At 39.8% G+C, this 24,244-nt stretch overlaps 1 protein-coding gene across 1 annotated transcript in view; it reads left to right on the plus strand.

The window, feature by feature from the left end:
- Positions 1 to 24,244, plus strand: part of cacna1g (calcium channel, voltage-dependent, T type, alpha 1G subunit) — a 192,505-nt gene that overhangs the window by 140,216 nt on the left and 28,045 nt on the right. Inside the window, exon 25 of the mRNA XM_034132787.1 lies at positions 22,189 to 22,340. Coding sequence (XP_033988678.1) covers positions 22,189 to 22,340 — 152 coding nt within the window. The remainder of the gene's footprint in view (positions 1 to 22,188; positions 22,341 to 24,244) is intronic.

Below are 24,244 nucleotides of genomic sequence, written 5' to 3' on the forward strand. Positions count from 1 at the left end.
TTTAGTTTGCCTTTAGTTAAGGTGAGATTTGTAGGAGTTCCCCCTCCCCTCCGGCTGTATAGGAGTTGTTGGCTTGGTTTGGTTTTGTATTCTTTCCACTGCCTCCTATATGTGAAAACATCGAGCATCTGCCTATAGTTTTTACCCTACTTAATCTTAAGGGACTTTCTTTTTCAGTTTGTAAAAGGAGCAGTGGGCTTTATTGGTTTCTTAAAGTTTTCGTCTTCATGACTTGATAATGTTATTTGACGATAGAAATGTTTACGTACAACTCTTGAGAAATACAGATGGATATTGATCTTCCTTTTTCAGGAGGCGTCTGCCCAATGGCATCCGACCAATCGAGAACCCTCCCAGAATACATATACACTCTTTTTCTTGATAGCACACAAATCCTTTTCATATGTATACGTTTGTTCCCCAGTTTTTGCTTTTCCTTGTTTTACCTAGCTTGGTTTTTTTTCACCAGGAAACCTTTTTTGTACGCAAAGAGGTCAAGGTTGCTTATAGAAAAAGACAGCTTATGGGTGCAACTCAATAGAAAGCAGTTCGTAAGGTGGTTGTAAAATGCTCTGGTTTGAGGATTTTTGGTTTGAGAGTCAACGGCCTTCCTGATGGTCACAAAACAAAACAAAAAAACTGGACTCAGAATCTCTGGAAAGACAAATCATAGGAACATAAAACCAGCTTTTTTATCTTGCACCGCTTCCTTCTGGCCTTACTCCATCCCTCTTTCCCTCTTTCTCTCTCTTTAACTCTCTCCTGTTTCAAATCTCTTCCGTCCTTTTGCTTTTCTTCTGCTTCTCCCTGACTAACACGGTCTCATTCCTCTAGATTTATTGGTTCCGGGTTGGGCCCTCTCTGGAGGCACATTGAAAGGTACAGAGTTTCCAGCATGTTCTGTGTTCCTTTTAAACTCCCACCACCGACCACTCGACCACCCCACCATGGTGGCTTGGGTTTTCAGTACAATGATCACGGGAGGTAGGGCCCCATCCCGCGAATCGCCCCCCTGCCTCCCTCCCATCAGCTCTCAGTCCGCTGGACATGCTGTTACCTGTTTTCTCTGTCGTGGCTTTGTCTTTTCACAGCTCTTCCACACCGTCCACGATCCATCCACAGCACCACCACCAGAGGAGAAGACTCTTGTCTTAGTTAGGTTGGGAGGGAAAGTGAGATGGGAAGGTGGGGATTCAGGGGAACGAGAGTGAGGTGCAACAAACATTGTTGTAGTCCAATCATTCTTAGTTATTGCTAAGACCTGGGATGTGCAACGGGGCAAGAAACGTACGCTTTGATCCATCCAGTTTCTGACCAATAGAGAAGTCTCCCTGTACACAAATCCATTTATATTTAAGTGTACTAAGGTGCAACAAATATTGGATTTGTTTGGCACTCTAGTCCAATAATTCTTAGTAATTGCTAAGACCTGGGAAGTGCAACAGGGCAAGAAACTTAACTTAGTTTCTGACCAATGGAGAACTCTCCCTGTACACAAATCCCTTTATATTTAAGGGTACTAAGGTGCAACACATATTGGATTTGTTTGGCACTCTAGTCCAATAATTCTAAGTAATTGCTACAGTAAGAACTGGGAAGTGCAACAGGGCAAGAAACTTAACTTAGTTTCTGACCAATAGAGAAGTCTCCCTGTACACTTTATAACTCTAGAAGATATCTTTCTTGATGGCACACAAATCATTTTATATTTAAGGGTACTAAGGTGCGACACATATTGGATTTGTAGTAGTCAAATAATTAAAAGTAATTGCTAAGATCTTGGAAGTGCAAACAGGGCAAGAAACTCAACAAGTACAACTAACGCTTTGATCCATCCAGGTTCTGATTCTTGTCTTAGTTAGGTTGGGAGGGAAAGATGGGGATACAGGGGAAGGGGACTGAGGTGCAAAAAACATTTTTATAGTCCAATAATTCTTAGTAATTGCTAAGAACTGGGATGTGCAACAGGGCAAGAAACACAAGCAGTAAAACTAACGCTTTGATCCATCCAGGTTCTGACCGATTGCAGTACACTTTATAAATCAAGAGGTATTTTTATTGATAGCCTATTTATAAGGTTAATGGGGATACAGGGAAAGGGTACTAAGGTGCAACAAACATAGGTCTAGTTTGGCACTCTAGTCCAATAATTCTTAGTAATTGCTAAGAACTGGGAAGTGCAACAGGGCAAGACACTTAACTTAGTTTCTGACCAATGGAGAAATCTCCCTGTATACTTTTTCTTGATGGCCAACAAATCCTTTCATATGTAAGGGTACTAAGGTGCAACACATATTGGATTAGTTTGGCACTCTACTCCAATAATTCTTAGTAATTGCTGAGATCTTAGAAGTGCAAACAGGGCAAGAAACTCAACAAGTACAACTAACACTTTGATCCATCCAGTTGATGTAAAGACATGTACTTGAATGAGAACAAATGTTCACCTTCTGGTGGCTCTACATGAAAAGTCAGGTGATCACCAAAGGTCTTGGGATTAATCCTTAAGAAGCCATGATTTTCTGTCCAAAGTGTATCAAGCAAGTCGCCTGCAGTGATAATAAAAGCTCTTTGAGACCCCTTTTTGTCACAATGGTACTTGAAGCTAACCATCTCAGCTAAGTTTTGTAATTTTCACGCTTAACTTTTCCAAAAACCCATGAATCCAATGAACAGGTAAAGTTCCCTCACCTTCACGAACTAGAAAGGCATTCGGAGATCGCAGACGTCTACCAAGGGGGTTCCATGAATGCGATTAGTTTCCCATCCAGAAAAGTTATGGGTTCTTAATTTGTCTTTTATGAATCCTTTTACCAAATGTTGTGAATATTGGGTCAGTAGTTCTTCTGTAATCCTGCTGACAACTCCCTGCAGGAGGTAAAGACATTTTTTGCACAAAGTAGAGCTGAGTCTTTTGGGAATGTCTTGAGTTCTGATGGTAATTGGTCACTAAACAAAGTAGAAATGTTGATAATAGAGCTAGATAAAGGTTAAATGATCTCCTAAGTCAGGGGTGTCAAACTCAATTTCATCACGGGCCACATCAGCATTATGGTTGCACTCAAAGGGCCGGTTGTAACTTTAAGACTATATCATTAATTAATATAACTTCATAATTAACTACGTCTGAAAGCAGAAGTCTAGAGCAAATAATTGCAAGTCTCTTCAGTAAGAATGTCACAATATGATTTTAAAAGAAAAGCCACATTCTGGAAAAACATTGATTGTGACATTTTGAAAAAGAGAAGTGACATTTTGAAAAAAAAATCTATTTATGAGAAAAAGGCTAATTCTAAGAAAAAAGGCATATTTGGACAAAAAAAGTCAAATTCTGAGAAAAAGTCAAATTTGAGATGCATTGTGGGACATGTCGTTTATGGGCAACGTGCTTCTGTAAATCATCATGTAACCGTATAATAAACATATTATATTCTTTGCAAGCTCTTGTGGGGCCACATAAAATGAAGTCACGGGCCGGATTTGGCCCCCGGGCCTTGAGTTTGACACCCCTGTCCTAAGTTATAAGGATCCATCATCTTTCCAACTTCCGGTTGTTTAGGAAAAGGTTGTAGGTCTGCATTCTGTAACATTTGTTTACAACGGACAGTTCAAGGATTCATTACCTCTCTGATCACCTGACTGCTTCTGTTTCTGTCTGGTTATTATTACCAACAGGAACAACATGTCTCACAGCTTATTGTACTTCCAGCTCTCCAGTAGATCAGAGACATCACAGAGCTTCATCAGGTTGTACAGGTGGTGCCATGTGGTGCAGATTCTCTCTGTTGCTAACGTCTTTCATAACATCCTCTATTAAAGGTCACTGGCCTCCATTAAAGAGCCTTCAACCATGGAAATTCAATCAAGCACATTCTGTTATTATCCCATTGAGTCTGTGCTGCACTTAAAAGCTTAATTTAAGAAGCCCATTGCCAAAATATGTAAATGTTACCCCAGTAATTAGTTTCCTAGCTGCTGCAATGTCCACATCATTGGCTCCAAATAGTGTGTTTGTTTACAATGAGAGCTTGGATAGGTTTCTTTCTAGGAATACCTTTATTCTTTTGCCATTACATTTATAGTCACACTCAAGATGTGATCGTAAAGGCTTTGAGAATGTGGCCATGTTTTGGTTTATGTACCTGAAAAGGTCTTTACATGTTACACTTAGGAAGCTGTTGCTTTTTCTAGGTTACCAGATGTGCAATAGTAGGATACCATTATTAAATCATGAGATACAATGGAGTCAAAGCTCTGGCTAAAGTGCATGAATGTACCTCACTACAAAGGTCACAGCAGTACAAGTTGTTATAGATCAGGGTTTGTTAACAGTGGTTTGGCGTAAAGGTCTCACTCTGACTGCTTTTCTGGTTCAAGTGCTCGAATTGTCGCAACTTGTTTCCATGGCAATCTTGTAGAGGTATCACTATGTTTGGTGAAAGCTGCTGAAAGTGTGTGTGTGTGTGTGTGTGTGTGTGTGTGTGTGTGTGTGTGTGTGTGTGTGTGTGTGTGTGTGTGTGTGTGTGTGTGTGTGTGTGTGTGTGTGTGTGTGTGTGTGTGTGTGTCTCATGGGGCAAATGGTGGCAGAATAGGTTGTAAAATATGCAGGAGCAGCTCTCACCCCAGTCCCTCAGTCTGGATGAGTGTCAGGACCCTTCGACATTTCATGAGCGACCGCAGTTTCTTTGATATTTTTCACCCAACATGTAATGACAGAAGTGTCAAAAACACAGAGAATACACCATCCAGACAGTGTGTGAGTTGTGTATGTGTGTTAGAGGGTGTTTGTGTGTGTTTGCGGACGGGCATGCACAATGGATTAGACTCTTATCTATAGTTTGCAGTGCTCTGGAGGAAGTGGAGGACAGGAAGTACGAGAGGTTAGTAGGAGGTGATGGAGGAGGCACATTAAAATGTAGTCTGACGATAGATAGGGGTGAAAGGGAGAGGTGGTAGAACTACACACACACACACACACACACACACACACCCTAGTCAGTCACAAGTCTCTTACTTTAAGAGTTGCGTGTTTCCCTGCAAATAAATGGGCTAAATAATGATGGAAGCATGCTAAAATTATAACTTTAGGCTGATGGAGAATTGAGTTTTGAAAGACTTTAATATCTCTTTAACTCTAATATGTCCTAAGATCCTGTCTCAGATCACCTCAATAATACATTTGCATGGACGAAATAATGTATAGTACATTTTATATTTATAAGAAAGAGACATTGTACGCGTTTATGTTGAGCATAACCGACTGTGAGTTCCAAGACTTTCTCTTCAATCCACTAATCCTTCCTGAATCAGGTTTGAACTCGGATCACTCCAGGAATACTTGTGTATGGACGAAATAACACATACAACATATATTCAAGACCTTTCCCCTTGAGTTGAATTGTTGTGTCCACAGTAGTCATACCCTCTCCCCCCCCTCCATGTGTTGCTTTTGCATTAAAGAGCTGATTGCCGGGCAGAAATAGAACGGCCACATGTTTATCCCTAATGCAGCTTCCAGTGCAGAGCAAAGTGAAGCAGCAGTGACTCTGCAGGAGAAGCTCCTCCTGCTGGGTTGTTGCTAAGCTAACTGCGTACAGACACAATGGAAACACAACCTTAAACTCACCCTGTGGAGAAATGATGCAAACAAACACTATTACATTCACTATTTCTCACAAATACAAGTCTCTCCACGGGGCCAGTGCAGTGTGTTCCTCATCAAATGTCTCAAAACTCAAAACCCTTATTGTTGATTATGTTCTGCCTTTCGCTGAAACATTGGGTGCCTTTTCATTGAACTGCTTGTTGGACTTTCCATCGCATATTTATTTGTATTCCCTTTGACAACAGAGGTCGCCATTAGGTGACAATATCTAAAATCTTGCTCCTTACATAGAGGATGGTCAGGTTGCTTAGATACTCATAGTTCATTTGAATTAGTAAGGAATATTCCTGGACAAAAAAGACCATTAAGCCATGGAATAAAATGCAATCAACACATACGTTACATCTTTAAGGTACAGGCTACTAGGGCTGTACCCGAAAATCCGAATATCCGTTCGTTGGAGTACTATTCGGGTTTCAATCTCGTTATTCGGATATTCGTTTTTTTGTTTCCGTTTCTTTTGGCCAAATTGAATTGATTGAAAACTCCAATATCAACGTAAGAGCTTGTGCCTCTTCGGGGGGTGCTAACACTTAACCATAAACGTTATCGTTTACTTTCTCCGTCTTTATATGTAGATATGACTTTTTTCCGTTAATTTCCGTCACGTTGTTTCCATAGCAACAACAACTTCCTGTCAACAGCGCTAACTCTCCTTCAAAATAAAAGCATGTCCATACAAAATAGGAAGCCTAGACAAATGACACTTAAGACATATACAACTGCAAGGAAAGTAACAAACACAATGCGATATCCTTTTCAATTTCAAAGAACACAAATTGGGTTACATTAACAAATAACTATAAAACAACAATACTGTAGAATAACAAAATGAATGCCGTGAATAAACCGAAATACACGTGTTGAAGCGGTTCGCTGCTGATTACTACCCTCCCCCGGGCAGACCGAATATCCGAATATTCGCTGCTGATTACTACTGAATATCCGGAGCCCGAAAAATGTTATTCGGGACAGCCCTACAGGCTAATCACCTTTTATACTTTTGAGAGTGCTGTTTGAGATAAAGCACTTTCACACCGAGGTGTTTCATTTATTTTGGGCCGTGGTAGAGTTTAGTGGATGGCTTGATCTGTTGCCTGCTGTTTTAACAAGCCTATTATGCAATGTATTAACAAGCAGCTTAAAGCAAGGATTCACATTTATCTCAACATGTTCCCATGGCAAAATACATTTTCATTTGCAAATCACAAATGTTACCCAGACTTTAAAGACTTTAATATCCCACATGCAGGTTAGTAATACTTTGAGTTTCACAGTTTTCTGACCTTTTGAATCTTTTTAAGACAGTCTAAATATCTTATGCTAACCCTCCAATAAATGTTGGTCTCTCTATATCAGGTCAGACACTTTTGGATTCAGTTCGAATAAAGAATAGAGCTTTAATAAGCCTTGTATTTAATATATAAATACAAGGAGCTTACAGTAAGCATTCACCTTTATCTTAACACTCATTTTCTTGCTGGGCTTTTCATTTCTCAATGCAAATCGTAAATATTCAACGAGTAATAAATCGAGTTCACAGACAGTTTGAACTCTTTTCTCACATTCAGGAGCCCCTGCTAAAAAATATGGTTTTCAAACGTGTCTAATCCCAAATGGAGGTAAGAAATACTTTGAGTTTCCCAAAGTGTTCTAACCTTTTTAAGCAAACCTTAATATCAGGAGTCTTATGCAAAGTCTCTATCTCAATTCAGTCACTTTTAGAGTTAGCGAATGAATACAAACCTTTAAAGCTTTGATAAAGGTTTTCCCCTTTGCAGAAAGTCAGCTTACGACAGAGTGCAAATAATGGACAATGTGTTGGGTAAACAAAGTGTTGTTAATCTCCGTTGTCACTACACGGCCAGCAGTCAACAACAACACCAGGATAATAGGATCATCCCCTCACTGCAAACACACACACACACACACACACACACACACACACACACACACACACACACACACATATACCATGTATACATCACTTCAGGGGACCTTACATTGACTTACATGCATTTCCTGGAGACTTATCCTAACCCTAACCAAGTCTTCACCCTACAATTAATGACCTCCATTATGTCCCCACAAGGATAGTAATGCTAGGCCACACACACACACACACACACACACACACACACACACACACACACACACACACACACATACACACACATACAGATATCCAAAAAACAGTGTGGGTATATGCAAAGCAGCTTGACATGCCATGAATAGCTGTTCTTCATCTATTAGCACACACACACACACACACACACACACACACACACACACGCACATGCACACGCACGCACACGCACACACACACACACACCACCGCGGTGCCAATCCCATGCTGTATCTGGGTCAGCGCTAACAGAGATGAATGTAGCGGAAGTTTCACATTGCCCCCCTTTTTTCTTTCCTCTGTTGTAGAGATGTAATTAATAACGTCAGTCCTTCGGGAGTAAGTGGAAGAGGAGGAGGACATCTCAGAGGAGCTGAGGAAGAGTGAGAGACGCCGACATATCTCTGTAAAAAGTCTCAAAGCTGCAGCCGCTGCGGGGTTTTAAAGTTTGATGCCACAAGGTGTAGGTGGCAGAGTTAAGTCAAGTGTTAAACGGGATGCATCGTTCATAAGTTGGGAGTTATGTTACTGAAACTATTTGGGAATGTGCCACAAGGTGTGTGTCAACGTTTCTACTTTCCACCCACCTGCTGACATCTGAATCCTAAATTGTGAAAGTGAAGTCAAACTCATGATGTAATGATGTAATAATGTTGTACGGAGCCATGTGATCACATTGTTAAAATAAGCCGGAAAAACTTACAATTGAGTTTTTCCAGTGACAGACGTGATGGAAACTTCTGAAGCAATGGAGACTGGACTCAGAGAGACACGAGGAGAGCAGGAACTCTGATGGCAAACACTGACGGTTTATTATGGAGTTAAGTCTGGATAATTGGCAAGACGTGAGGTGACACAGCGGTAGCCAAACCAATTCTGAAGAACTCTTCTGTAGTTCGAGGTTTTAACTAGTTCGGAGTTTAATAATCAACATTCTTTATCAGCGAGACGAAACAAATATGGACCCTGAATCTAACTAGAGCTGTCGTCCATAGAAAATAACCTATGTTCCTGAACAATAAACTACCTCATGGCAGCTTGTGCTTTGTTATAAACAATAAACAACAACAATGCGCCCAAGCTGCCCCTCCTTAAGAGAGATAGCAGCAATACCCAAGGCCCTAGACCAGGGGTGTCAAACTCAATTTCATCACGGGCCACATCAGCATTATGGTTGCACTCAAACGGCCCGTTGTAACTTCAAGACTATATAAATATACATATACAAATATTTAATATATATAAAATAATGTATTATATTACATGATTGCCTCTGAATTGGATTATTATCGGATAGGGTAATAACTTCATAATTAACTACGTCTGAAAACAGAAGTCTAGGGCAAATAATTGCAAGTCTCTTCAGTGAGAATGTCACAAAATGATTTAAAAAGAAAAACAAATTCTGAAAAAAAAAAAAAAAAAGTGAAATTTTGGGGGAAGAAATAACATTTTGGAAAAAAAGCAACATTTTGAAAAAAAATCTAATTCTGAGAAAAAAGTCAAATTTGAGATGCATTGTGGGACATGTAGTTTATTGTCAACGTGCTTCTGTAAAGTAGCATGTAACCGTATAATAAACATATTATATTCTTTGCAAGCTCTTATGGGGCCACAGAAAATGAAGTCGCGGGCCGGATTTGGCCCCCGGACCTTGAGTTTGACACCCCTGCCTAGGTCTAGACCTATGCCATGGGAAGAGAAAGTGACAGGAGAAGACGATGAACTGTGTCAAAGGTTGAATACCTGAGCAAATGATTCCCTAACAACAGTGATCTATTATTGTATCCTGGTTACATAATCCTGTCACATGTAATCTGTTCCTCCACAAGCCTGTCCAGAATGCTAGCTAATGAAGCTAATTAGCCTCCGGTAGACTTTAAATAAATGATTTTATTTATAAAACTGCAGCCCTAAATGACTGATGGTGATTCATAGTGAACAGGTGACAGCACAGACTGATGGATGATGTTTGAAAAGGAAAATCGAACGTAATATAAGGCATAAAAAAAGTCTCATTAGTGTCAGTGTAAGGCAGTGTTGTAATATTAATAATTGCTGCGACAGAACATGCAGTTTGTAGTTAGTTTGATTGAAAAGCTACAATTTGTGTTGGAAGAAAAACTGCCCTAACAACACTCGCTATGAATGTTTCATGTTGGAAACTTTCTCTATGAATATTTGATGTGGAGAAATGTCAAGGAAAGAGCGGCACAGAGCCGAGTGGCAGACCGAATTTAGTAAGGAAAGAGACGTGACGTGGACTTTGAATTTCTTTTTATTTCTATTAAGCAGGGAGTTATCTGAACCAAACGCTGTCTTAACATCTTCTGAGTTTATATATGTGTTAAAACCAAGTACAAATAGCACTGTTTGTGTTGTTAAATCAGGTTGGAAATGCAGCACATATCCATTTTCAAATGGCAGTGGCGAGCCGTCAGGGCCCTCTAGGCCCTCTGTGAGGGCCTAAGATATTCTAAAAAATAATATTTAAAAACATTTAAAAAAAATATATTTTTTTTAAATATATATTTTTTTAATATTATTTTTGTTATATTTTTCATTAGTTTTACCAAAATAACTTGATTTAATTGTATTTAAAATAACATTTCCAAAGAAATAAATCCTTCGAATCTGCCTGTTCAGTCTGTTGAATGTGAAGGGTTACATGAAAGAAGCTCGTATGGCCCTCTCTGCGATTCACTATAGTAACTGAACGAGAGAGTAATGTCAAATGACAGTACAATTGACCAATCATATCTTCCCTCTAAATGGGTGGGTTTTATTATCGCGGACTTTATGACAAGTTCCGCCCGCTGTGAAACTTTTCTTGTTTCCATAGCAACAACAACTTCCTGTCAACAGCGTGAACTCACCTTCAAAATAAAAGCATGCCAAATTACACTTAAGACATACAACTGCAACGAAAGTAACAAACACAATGCAATATCATTTTCAATGTCAAAGAACACAAATTGGGTTCACAGGTGTTGTTTTGTGTGGTAGAGGGTCGCTGTCATTGATGCGTTTTGCACCCTGGGCCGTTGTTTTGATATTCCGCTGAAGTATACGCTGTGACGTAATAACTCTTTTTTTTTCTTTTTTTCGAGGGAATTGGTGGGGGTCAGAGGGCCTAGGTATAAAGCTCACAGCTCGCCACTGTCAAACGGAGTATGGTAATCATTTGTACCGTCTGGGCGGGTTGCTGTTGAAAATGACAATTTGTATGAAATGTATTTGATTTATAACACTAGAATCAGGGTAGTGAATGACATTTGAATTGAAATGCAATCAAACTTATCATTCTGGTAGAAATTGCAAATTACAGTAGAAAGTTCAAATAGATTTAGATATTAGATATTACTCATAGATTAACCTATAGAAGTGAGTTAATTGGAGTTTCCTTCTGGTAAATGAGTACATTTTTAGGACTTTTATTGTGAAAAGTAAGAACAGAAGAAGGATCATACACAAAAAGAATGTTGCTGCTTTTTCACCACATTATTTTCTAGTGTTTTGTGTTAAAGTATGCAGGACAGAAACATCAATCCATACAGATATATATGTATGGATTGAAGTTTCTTTTGTATATACTGTAAATGATTGCTTGATGAAATAGTTCCCTATGTGTAAAAGCCTTAAGAGTCTCTTCAGAAATACTAGCTGTCCTTTTAGGCTGTGGCGTTAGCATTATTCTGAGCTAGAAGCTAAAGATAGCATGTCAAAATGCTCACATGCTGAGTCGTTGACTTTTAAGTGAGCGTCTGTACAAAATGTAAAAACAAGCCATCCAATAGTTGCCAAGATATTTCAGTTTAGTTTCGAAAAGAAGGTATCATAGTGCCGTGCAACACGTATTGCAACGACTCGCCAAAACCACCAAGCTACCGATAAAGACGTGTGGTTTGCTGAGAGTTAATAATCCATTAATTCTGCAGATTGAAGTGTGTGCAAAAGCCACTTTTTCCACTATCTCATGTCTGTGTTATCAGACACGAAAAGATAGAGCTGTTTTGATGGATGACTTGCTCTATTTTGGTACTACATTATATTAGACGATCAGTGGGGAAAATAGTTTGATGGATTTATTTCTAGCTACTTATTTTGTGGTTTATAGCTTGAAAGGATTTTCAGGCTCATCGGAAAACGTTAAACGCATTAATGGGTTGAATGGACAGAAAATAATATGACGGTCCAAATCCAAGTTGTGGCACTCGAAGTGAAAACAGAGACATAAAATGCTTCCTTCTTTAGTACAGGAACTTGTCAGCTATAATATGTCCATTTCTTGGGTTAGTGCTACACGAGAAGTTGATGGAGTAAAATAAGCAACAAGCGTTATCTTAAGTACTTCATGTGGGATGTATAACTTTGAAAGGGTTTCATTTTTAACTGCTTGAACCCTCCTGTTGTCTTCAGGTCAAATCTGACCGATTTACTACTTTCATCAATCATAACTTTTTTGTTTTACATTGGATTGTATTAAGGCTTTATGATATCCTTCACAGTAGACATTTGAACATATAAAATGGCTGATCACCACTTTCATTGAGTTTTGGATGATTTAGTCAACTTTGTAACACCCATGGTGTTCCCGGTCCATAAAGAAAAGGAATTAGTAACCATCCGGATCAGATATAAAACACACACACACACACACACACACACACACACACACACACACACACACACACACACACACACACCACACACACACACACACACACACACACACAGAACAATATGACACATGTCCCACTCTTATGTGCCCATCCCCCCACATGGATCACACCTGGCACACGCAATACATGTTCAGTGTCTGTTCTTTGTGTTAATACTGCAGTTGTTCATGTATACCAGTAGTCTGATACAGTTTGAAAGGGTGTTAAATTAAATTTGGTGATGATTAATGGTTTTGGTGTTAATGTAATAGCAGTTTAAACAGGACCGAACATCAAAGTAAGGGGGGGGGGGGGAAACGAAGACAATAGGAGGGTGAATCTTGCGTGAAGGGGTAGAACAGACAGACAAAAATAATGGTCGAAATCAAGATATGCTAAGACATACACTGCAAAAACTCTTTGTCTAATTTTCGAGTCAGAATATGTCTTAGCACTTGATATAAGACAAACAAACTTCAAAGTGAACTATGCAGTTAGCTATAGGGTCTTGTTTTTAGACTATGCATCTTAAGTATATTAAGTCAAAGACTCTTGAACACATCTTATCTTGAGTCGTATCTCAGAGGAGGTCACAAGGTTTTTATTAGTAACATTTGTAAAAGATGGATCAACTTGTTTCAAGAAATCAATCTTACTTGATGTTAGAAAAACACATTGTTATTGCAAAATCACCATCATCAGAAAACAGAAACATTTTGAGCATTTCTGGCTTATTTTGTAACATGATTTCCTGATTCTGAGGAATTGATAGTATCAAATACGTTTCCCCAGCTAAAGATCCCATTTATCTAAATATCCCAACCTATTTCAAGAAATCTTAACAAGCAGATCTTCACTGTTTTTAAATGATTAGACTTGATTTTGCAGAAGCATTTTTTCCAGAGTAAAAGCATCCATCTTTGGAGGACTTCTTCTTCTTCTTGTGTTTAGTTATCAGGGACTTTCTCTATCATGTTCTCTCTGGATATAAACATGGATTCCACAAAGGGAGAAAGGGATAAAACACTTTGTCATTTCGCTGTTGAAAAGCTTCCCATCGGTGTGTAGCGTCATCACTGTTTTCCTGTTGCTCCGCCTCCACTCACGCCGTCCAATCGCTTGCCTTCACCATCCAGTCCCCATTTCAATTGGTCCATCCTGCTCAAGTATGACTCAGAAAGAGGTGTGTCAGTCTACCATGTGAACCAGCACTATGTGTGTGTGCGTGTGCGTGCGTGCGTGTGTGTGTGTGTGTGTGTGTGTGTGTGTGTGTGTGTGTGTGTGTGTGTGTGTGTGTGTGTGTGTGTGTGTGTGTGTGTGTGTGTGTGTGTGTGGTGTGTGTGTGTGTGTGTGTGTGTGTGTGTGTGTGTGTGTGTGTGTGTGTGTGTGCGTTATCATGCCCTGTCATTTTGAATGATGTCATGTTTTCTTATTTCTTTGCCTCGTTTCTTCTGGACTCCTTTCTGTTCTAATAATTTCTCTTTTCTTATTGTTTTGTACCTGTTTTCTCTTTATCTGTGTCTCTCTTGTGTTTGATATTCCTGTGGTTAAACCTTGTTTTTATTGTTTCACAGTGACTGTTTATGTTGATAATTGTTTTGTTTTTAGACTCAGTGTTTGCTGGATGTTAAAATTGGACGTCCTTGATATGAAAGACTTTTTTTCCTGGCAGACACTGAGTCTCAAGGTTTACAAGTCTCCCCTCGAAGGACAGGGTCATAAAAGCAGCCACTGCATCAAACTACTGCGCCACAAATGTGAAAATATAGAAGTCTCTCACTGACATTTGACTCATTCCCATCCAGATCATGTACCTTTAAAGTGCACTGTTGCTGCTTTTACAGCCCTTGCCCTGCTCTTCCTACACCGCCATACTTTTGATCATCCTGCATCCTAACGTATCTCATCCACTCCCTCCAACCATCCCCAATTATTCATCAGTCACTTATAGAAACACCCAAACCCAGAGACATTCAGAGGACATGCAGCTCATCAACAATCAATCTCACCAATGAATCAAAGTCATAGCAGTAGGACTCGGAAAAAGTTGTTTCAAAAAGGGAAATATGTCACATTAAATCACTCCATTTTCCCCGTTCACAATATCTCCTCAAATCTAAGATAAGCCAATATTCAATATAGTCTCTATATACCTACTCAAATATATGACGAACTGTGCTTATCTTTGACCAGTTTTAATTCATAATTGCTTGGTATTTCTTCTCAAACCCTAACCCTTAACTTTAGACTTGTTCCATTATCCTACCCACCCATCATTTCCTAACCATAAAAATGTATTTTACCACGACTTAACCTAAAGGTTGAGATTGCTGATAACTATACCTAATAGTTTGTTCCTTTAATTTCCACTAAGCCCCTCTGAGTTATTTTCTCTAACTCCACTATATATATTTGTTTGCATTTGTGCATGGAGTTTGGCTTACTGTAAGTAATTGGGAAATGAATAAAAATATACAATGAGTGACTTTCTTTGGAGCTTCTAGCCAATTAGAAATATTAAAAGATAATATAACCAGTTGCCGGTGCTTGTACACAATTAAGTTGTGTGTTTTCAGGCCTCTTACTTCCTCACTCACCATACCTCCTGATGGCAGACAGAAGATCTTACACCTGTTAGGGATGTATCACTATATTCAGTCAGTAAACATGTGCCCATCTAACTTCAATGGTCAACTTAAATCTGTATTAAAGTTGTTGGTAGCAACTAAATCTGCATCGGGACAAACGAACATCATCATCAGTTCAGTAATAAACCTGTGCCCATCTTACCTTTAAACGCAACTTAAATCACCTTTCTACAGCAGAAAACCTACTTCTCTACCTCATGATCATAAGTCTGTTTTGAGATGTAACATCCTCTCCACTGACGTACCGTAGACACCTCATCACACACATCTCTACACATCTTCAAATTGACCCTACAATAACTTCCTAAACCCAAACTCCCTTACTTCATAACCCACCATAAAATAACCCCTGATGGCCGAAGACAGAAGATCGTACACCTGTAAGGGATGTTTTACTATACACTCGCTAATAAACATGTCTCCATCTAACCTTTACACGCAACTTAAATCACCTTTACTAGAGAGAAAACCCAGTTCTCTACATTAACACAAACTCCCTTACTTCATAGCCCACCATAAAATGTGGCGGACAGAAGATGTCACACATATTAGGGATGTATTACTTTTCAGTCAGTAAACATGTGCCCATCTAACTTCAATGGTCAACTTAAATCTGTATTACAGTTGTTGGTAGCAACTAAATCTGCATCGGGACAAACGAACATCACCTTTCTAAAGCAGAAAACCTACTTCTCTACCTCATGATCATAAGTCTGTTTTGAGATGTAACATCCTCTCCACTGACGTACCGTAGACACCTCATCACACACATCTCTACACATCTCTACACATCCAACCCAACCTGCCACAGTACATCCTCAGAGCTGTACTGTGCTTTTCTGACAAAGGACCCTTACTGTGTCTGTATTTCCCAACAAAGACCGCCTCGGAAATGTATGGATTATGTTTTTGAGCGTGGCTGCGTCCAAAAGCAACTCCCAGGCTGCATCCTTACCTAAAGGTGAGCTAACGTGTCCACGAGGAGCAAGGTGAGTACGCTGTAGGTTTTAAACGAGAGGAAGAAGGACCTTGGGGTTGTTTTTGGACAGGGATTTATTTCTGTTTTTTCTAACAAATGTTTCCTTCTTCTTGTGTGTCGGACTACAGGCAGATTTTCAATGGGGGTTTAGATCTTATTGTAGTCATGCAAGTAATTCAGTTTGCATTAAACCTGATGTCCACGGGATCAAGCGGCTGCGTTCCAGTTGCTATGCAGATTACTGTCTCAGAGTTACTTTTTTTCAATATAAATGCACATGAAAATCAAAAAATTAGCTCCACTTCGACATTAAAAAGCTCCTACATGTTTGTGTTAGTGATGAATGGTCAAATAAGTAAATTCTGCAAACTTAGTACACTCAATTCTGATGCTTTATGTACATTTTGCTGATAAAACTCCTATATTTCCAATTCATTCTGGACTCTGTTTATTAGCGCTAGTAACATAGTATTTTACAAAATATCTAAAATTAGCTCCAACTTAACAAACTTCAGCATTAAAATGCTCTTACATGCATTTGTTATTCATAAACCAAATAATATAGTAATTAATTAATAATATAACTGTTAAAAGAGCCATTGTGCACACTGGGTACTTTCACTTTAAGTACATTTAGCTGATAAAACTCCTATACTCCTAATGAATCCTCAACCTTTACTTTGTATTTTTGGACCATAGGATATCTAGTTTTTACTTAAAGGGGACCTATCATGCAAAATGCACTTTTGTACGTCTTTTCTACATGAATATGTGTCCCCGGTGTTCCAGGGAACTCACCAAGTGTCAGAAAACACAACCCTCTCTATTTTCCTCCATACCCAAATCTCTAAAAAAGGGGCTGCAACGGATCTGATACAGACTGATCCAGATTTGAACACTGTCCTGACGTCAGGACGGTGGCGCTACGGCTATTGGGCCAACTCCACCAATCAGGAGGAGACAGCCACGGCCATTGCCGTTCGAAAGCGCTGGAGACGCTGTAGTACATATGCCAGGCCTGTAGATGGTGCTGTTCTCACAGAATCAGCCCTTGCCTAAAACAGAGCTAAAAAATGTCAAATTGAGCGAAATGAGGCATGGCTAAAATGCATGATCTGTTTGGTATTTTGAAAAAAAAGAAGTATAAATATGCCTTATATAGGTATGGTCCTACACTATATTATTCAAATATAGCATGATAGGTCCACTTTAAGTAAAGGAGAACTCTTACATCGTTGGTTAGCAGTTCATTTAACCCTAGCTTTGTTTTAACTCAGTTAAATAATTGCACTACCTCACGACCGATTCTTGTAAATAGTCAAGCCTATTTGTGTAAATTCAGTATTTTAATACTTTAATTTACGTCTTCATCTCCACCACGCTTGTCTCACAGAATAATAATAAACCTCCACAGTGAAGGGGGATGTTTGGCGTTAAGAAAACACCCTTTTCCGCCTCCTGTAATCACTCATTTTAAATGTCAGTGACTTTATGATAATTATACAAATAATGATTTTATGAGCAACGCAGTGCAGGAGCGTGTGAACGACGGCTGGTTAACGTGTAGTATTTATGAGTGGTGGTAAAATCACAATTTCATACTCGTTCCGTTATAACAGAAGCAGAAAAACATGTAAATGAAACAAGGTATTGTGATCGGGCTGTTAAACACTATACAGGTACATAAATGTCCTTTCAGATGTTAGCTGTGTGTCAATAAGACGACAAAATAACGATATTGTTACAGGAAATGTAAGCCTTGCTTTTAAGAAAACCCCAGAAACAAATGAAATGCATCATCAGATATACATTTATTTACACTCATAAGTGAATTCCCTGCTTCAGAAATGCAAACGTATTCATCAAAAGTAACCAATACAGATGCAGCGAGATCCAGTGGACATCAGCCAAGACAACATGTATTCCAATTGGGTCACGAACCAAAAAGAATACATACTTAGAAATTGCGAGAAGTGCAGTTAATGAATATAATGAGATCTACGTCCCCATGAGAAGATTGTCCTGGAGGGTCTCATAAGTGTGAACAGAATTGGTGTGAAATATGGGGATGGGGAGAGGACGCTGCCACTTCAGTGAAGAAGAAAACACATATTAACTTCCTTATTCTACTAAATATATTTCCTCCTACACAAACGTTATGATGCCAGAATGATTCAAAGCATTACCTCCATTCCTCATTAATAAGAGCGACTGTGCTCTTTTCAAAGTGAGTACAGGAGAGACGAGTAATTCAGCTTCCTAAACGTTCACCTTTCCTTCCCTCGCTTCATTCCTCTCTAGAGAATAGTTGAGTTTTAGACAAAAGTTTTCTGACTTGCTCTTTATTTCCATTTCTTCTCCTTATTCCCCAACGTCTTGTTCGGTTTCGCCCTCGTTGCCCCGTCCAGAAAACTGAGGGCAATGCTCACTTACTTCTTCAAATGACTTCTTTAGGGAGGAAGTGAACCGGTCTCACCCCAGTTATCCGATAATGTATTCACCTCTGGGGCCTCTCTATAGCACTGTCAGAGAGTGGATATAGGAGAGCATATACCGTTCTAAGAGAAAAAGTAGAACGTTTTAAGGCAAGGTCATTTAATCAGCAAGGCAATTCAAAGTGCTTCACACAAAATCAATAATATTAAGACTTTAAAAAGCCAAGAGAAAGTCAAATTAAAACAAGCTAAACTCATGGATGTATGAAGAGAACTGGATGCAGCGTTCAGTTAAATGTTCCTGTTCATACTAAGTAGTTGTTTTATCAAGAACAACAAAAAACCGCTGATTTACAGACGCCTATTTCCCGATGTAAGTCAATGTGAAAAAACCTTTTGGGCCCAATGAAGTCACGGACTGACACATAAGTTGTAGTACCGCCGTTTGGCCACTCCATAATTTGCTGGCGCAGTTCCTGGGGTCTTATAATAATAATAATAATAATAATGGGATTTTTATAGCGCTTTTCCTAATGCTCAAAGACGCTTTATGTAAAAACAGAACAGAAACAATACAAAGAAAAGAAAAACAGTCATAAACAATAGACTAAGACAGGTATAACAAACAAGACTAGAAATCGCAGTGTAAGATATGACTTGATCTACTAAAACAAAGCAGCAAAATAATCATATTGTGGCCTCGGGAAGATGAATGAGGGGAAACAAAGGGACTAGTGTTATCTGTGCACCTGCAGACAGTAAGTAGAACAGAGTGAAACTAATGTGGGCTCATCCAGAGATGATAGAGGGTCTGGTAAATAGGAACTCCCAGAGAACATGTTGCATCCCACATGGGTTGCACCTTACTGCCCTAATTCAAAGACATATGCCCAGACGTACCCAAAGGTGCTTTAAACCTGCTTTATCACTGTCTTCTCGATGGGCCATATGGTGAAAAAGTAAAAGCCTTGTTAATAAAAAAGCAGCTGACGGGATGAGAAAGTGTTTCTGCAGCGAAGGGGAACACAGGTGTCATCTCGTCTGAGTGCATTTGTTTGAAAAGTCAGACCGAGCACACCAGAAGCCAAATTATTTTTCACTTTGTGGCACGCACATCTCAGCAGCAGTCAAACTCCAGCAGAGGTTCTCCTGTGGTTCAGATGTTACCTCCAGTATTCAGGTTCAACCCCCCCTGTTGTCAATATCAATAATTACCAGCAGGCGTAGGATTAGCTTTCAGCAAAGAGGACCCTGGAAACAATTGTAGAATAATTAATGTGAAGCTCGGTGCAGGACTCTGCCAAACATCATCAGTTCTTGCTCATTTAACCGTTCATTTCACGGGTCTTTTTTCCTAAAGTTACTACAATAACTGATTATGAAACAATCTTAACTTCATAACAATGCTGTTATTGGATTCAGATTTAACTTTCTGCTCAGTTGTTTCACTTACAGCAGCTCATAGATCAACCTTTTCATGAGTTTCATTGATACAAAACAAACAGCAAATATGAAGGAAATATAACTTAGTAAGACGGGTATCACTATGTAAAGTAGAAACTCAGAGGAGTCCATTGAACTGATGGGAAAGGTACATTACACAAAATGTACTATTTTAATTAGATAAGATTAGATCAGATATACTTATTTGATCTCTAATTGAGAAAAGGTTTAGTTACAGCAGCATGTAAACAAGGCAAGTTGGTTTAAAAATGTACAAAATTGAATAAAATACCATAAATATATATACATATCGATAGTAGAAAATATGTATCTAAAGAATAAACAATCAAAATGTCAAACCCTAAATGATATACTCCTCAACAAGTATTGCCACCCACCCTTTATTTAATAATACGTCTGAAAGCAGAAGTCTGGGGCAAATAATTGCAAGTCTCTTCAGTGAGAATGTCACAAAATGATTTAAAAAGAAAAGCTGGAAAAAAAGTCAAAAAACAGAAGTGACATTTAAAAAAAGTAACATTTAAAATAAGAGTCAAATTCTGAGAAAAAGGCACATTTGAGATGCATTGTGGGACATGTAGTTTATGGGCAACGTGCTTCTGTAAATCATCACGTAACCGTATAATAAACATATTATATTCTTTGCGAGCTCTTGTGGGGCCACAGAAAATGAAGTCACGGGCCGGATTTGGCCCCCGGGCCTTGAGTTTGACACCCCTGCTTTATATGTTCAAAATCTGTGATTCCTTGTTTAAGTCACAAAGGAAGCACAATAATCCAAGATAGACAAGCTAGACTTTCCTATTGGTGTTTGAACACATCATAATGTATCATGGCTAAACTGTTTTGGGATGACAGCAATCGCAGGTCATGTCGATACGACCTATCGGTGACTGATTAGCAAACAGAGGGGATACATTATTCATAAAGGTGCAGGCTTTTTCTATTTTGGGGGAATGATAACACGGCATCAGATGCAACTAAATACTGTAGTAAGTCTGCGATAGGGTTTAGTGCAAGAGCTCAATTTCAATCCCCAAAAAATGTTGGTTATAAGAGGGACGAGGTGCGTCACGTGTTAATGTATCATTGGTGCTCGAGGTGACTGCCTGAACCAGCTCGCAGGCTTCGCCCCATTTAAAATAGGGAAGTTATTCAGTTAGTGGTTTCTGTTTACTCTTCTCTCCTGACTTATTCCCTGATCTATGAGGGTGGGGTTTCCCCGACACTACAGGGAAAACTCCAGACACACACATGCACTCTCATGGGAATATTTCCAGCACAGCACACCTGGGCTAATTGGGCAGATTGGGATTGGTGGAAACACCCAAAGGACCAGCTTCATTTCCCCTGTGTGACCTCCAGCCTCTCCTTCACTGATGGAGTGATTAAGCGTCCTCTCTCTCCCTCGTCCTCACTCCCTATCCATCCATCTTTCCCTCCTCTCTGGATGGAAGTGATGGATGAGTGTGGGAAAAGGTTTCTCCTGTGTTGTGATCTTTTTTCCTGAGAGGAGTGGAAGAGATAAAGGGAGGCAGGTAATGATTATAGAGAGAGGAGAGAGGAGAGAGGAGAGATGGCCGAATATCGTTTTCTCCACGAAGTTTACCACACACTTACACACATATCGGGCAATCCTTGTTATCTGCAAACGTCCTCTCTCAGAGTAGAGGTCACTAACAAGGTGTATGCCACAACAATATGTCAATTAAAGATTGAATTACAGGAGGTAAGTAGTGTAGGGGGTGAATGAGGATGAGGGAGGGTATCTGTCAGGAAGAGGCCTAGGAAGAAGGGGTGAAGGGATGAGGTAGGAAAGGGACAATGCTTAGCAGATGATAAGGGGTTTGTTTAACGCGTGACCCTGAACCTTAATTTAACTAACTGACTTCAATTGAATTAAACAATCTGACTTGGCTGGAGTCTCTCTTTCTCTCTCTCCGTTATCTGATCCGCCTCCCTCCATCTCCTCACATCTCTCTGTACTTATCTCTTAATGTGAGTCCGCCATCTTGAGTGACAGGAGTTGTGTTTCACTAACCTTCTTGTTTTGAAAGCAGCTTCGGAGTCTTGAACACAGCAATTCTACTGTAACGTTTCCCAGTATATTACGTCCTATCTCATTTGTTGAACGCCACCTCCCCCTCATCCTCCTCCTCTTACCCCCGCTACCTTCACCTCTTCCCCCCCACTATATCCCACTTCCAACAGAAGCTCAGAGTAAGCCTTACTACTCAGATTACTCCCCCACTCGCCTGGTCATCCACAAGCTGTGCACCAGCACCTACCTGGACCTCTTCATCAGCATCATCATCGGCCTGAACGTCATCACCATGTCTATGGAGCACTACCAGCAGCCCAAGGTCAGAGCATGGGGGGTTATTATGGGGGCTCTTTGCTTTTAAAGGTCCCCTATTATACTGTTTTTCATCAATATATCACAGGTCTCAGATATATACAGAGCCTGTCTCTGATTGGCTGAAACACCAAACAGATCATTGCAGCATTACCCATAATCCCCTCTGTTTCAGCCCTGTTTCCAAAGTGCTGATTCTCTGTCTGTTACTTTAGATGAAAATAAGGAGCCCCTCCCCACGCCCCTCTGAGAGAGATTTGGTTACAAAGAACACAATGGTGCTCTAGGAGGAGATTCAGGTGATAAGGTGGGGGGGGGGGGGGGTTACCTTGGTTGGTGATTGGCTAATGGTTACACAAGCCTTTATGACATCATAAAGTGGCCCAAATCTGATCAGCTCATTTTCAGACAGGTTTTTATATAAATGGATCAGGACAAAAAGAGAGAGAATCTTTTCTCCTGAAACTTTCAGAATCTCTTTACACAGAGGGGACACATGTTGATGTAAGAAGAGACATGAAGAAGAGGGGACACATGTTGATGTAGAAGAGACATGAAGAAGAGGGGACACATGTTGATGTAGAAGAGACATGAAGAAGAGGGGACACATGTTGATGTAGAAGAGACAGGAAGAAGAGGGGACACATGTTGATGTAGAAGAGACATGAAGAAGAGGGGACACATGTTGATGTAGAAGAGACATGAAGAAGAGGGGACACATGTTGATGTAGAAGAGACATGAAGAAGAGGGGACACATGTTGATGTAGAAGAGACATGAAGAAGAGGGGACACATGTTGATGTAGAAGAGACATGAAGAAGAGGGGGACACATGTTGATGAAGAAGAGACATGAAGAAGAGGGGACACATGTTGATGTAGAAGAGACATGAAGAAGAGGGGACACATGTTGATGTAGAAGAGACATGAAGAAGAGGGGGACACATGTTGATGAAGAAGAGACATGAAGAAGAGGGGACACATGTTGATGTAGGAAGAGACATGAAGAAGAGGGGACACATGTTGATGTAGAAGAGACATGAAGAAGAGGGACACATGTTGATGTAGAAGAGACATGAAGAAGAGGGGACACATGTTGATGTAGAAGAGACATGAAGAAGAGGTGACACATGTTGATGTAGAAGAGACATGAAGAAGAGGGGACACATGTTGATGTAGAAGAGACATGAAGAAGAGGGGACACATGTTGATGTAGAAGAGACATGAAGAAGAGGGGACACATGTTGATGTAGAAGAGACATGAAGAAGAGGGGACACATGTTGATGTAGAAGAGACATGAAGAAGAGGGGACACATGTTGATGTAGAAGAGACATGAAGAAGAGGGGACACATGTTGATGTAGAAGAGACATGAAGAAGAGGGGACACATGTTGATGTAGAAGAGACATGAAGAAGAGGGGACACATGTTGATGTAGAAGAGACATGAAGAAGAGGGGACACATGTTGATGTAGAAGAGACATGAAGAAGAGGGGACACATGTTGATGTAGAAGAGACATGAAAAAGTGGATTTTGCATAATAGGTGACCTTTAACACAAAAAGTAGCAAAAAGTGTGGCATTGGCAGTGGAGATTTGTCACATCTTTCATGAGCGCAACCAAAATACTCAGCTCTGCTGCTCATCTCACAAATGCATGTTCCTCACAAATGTGACAACATTTGAAAGGTAAGAAAACAGGCTTTCCAACGGAGGAATATTTATTGCCAAGAAGCATTGTTACAATAAAGAAATAGTCTACCAAACACAAATGTTCTTACTTTTTGTGTTAAGTTTACATGACATATTCTTGTAACGCGGATATTAGCATCGCAATGGTTCCCTCTACTGAAAACCAATGGGGTTTTTCCATTGGATTTTGTTTTTGACATGACTTCATGTCCTCATTTGGC

Source organism: Trematomus bernacchii, unplaced genomic scaffold (genome assembly GCF_902827165.1).
Source record: "Trematomus bernacchii unplaced genomic scaffold, fTreBer1.1, whole genome shotgun sequence".
Taxonomy (NCBI): Eukaryota; Metazoa; Chordata; class Actinopteri; order Perciformes; family Nototheniidae; genus Trematomus; species Trematomus bernacchii.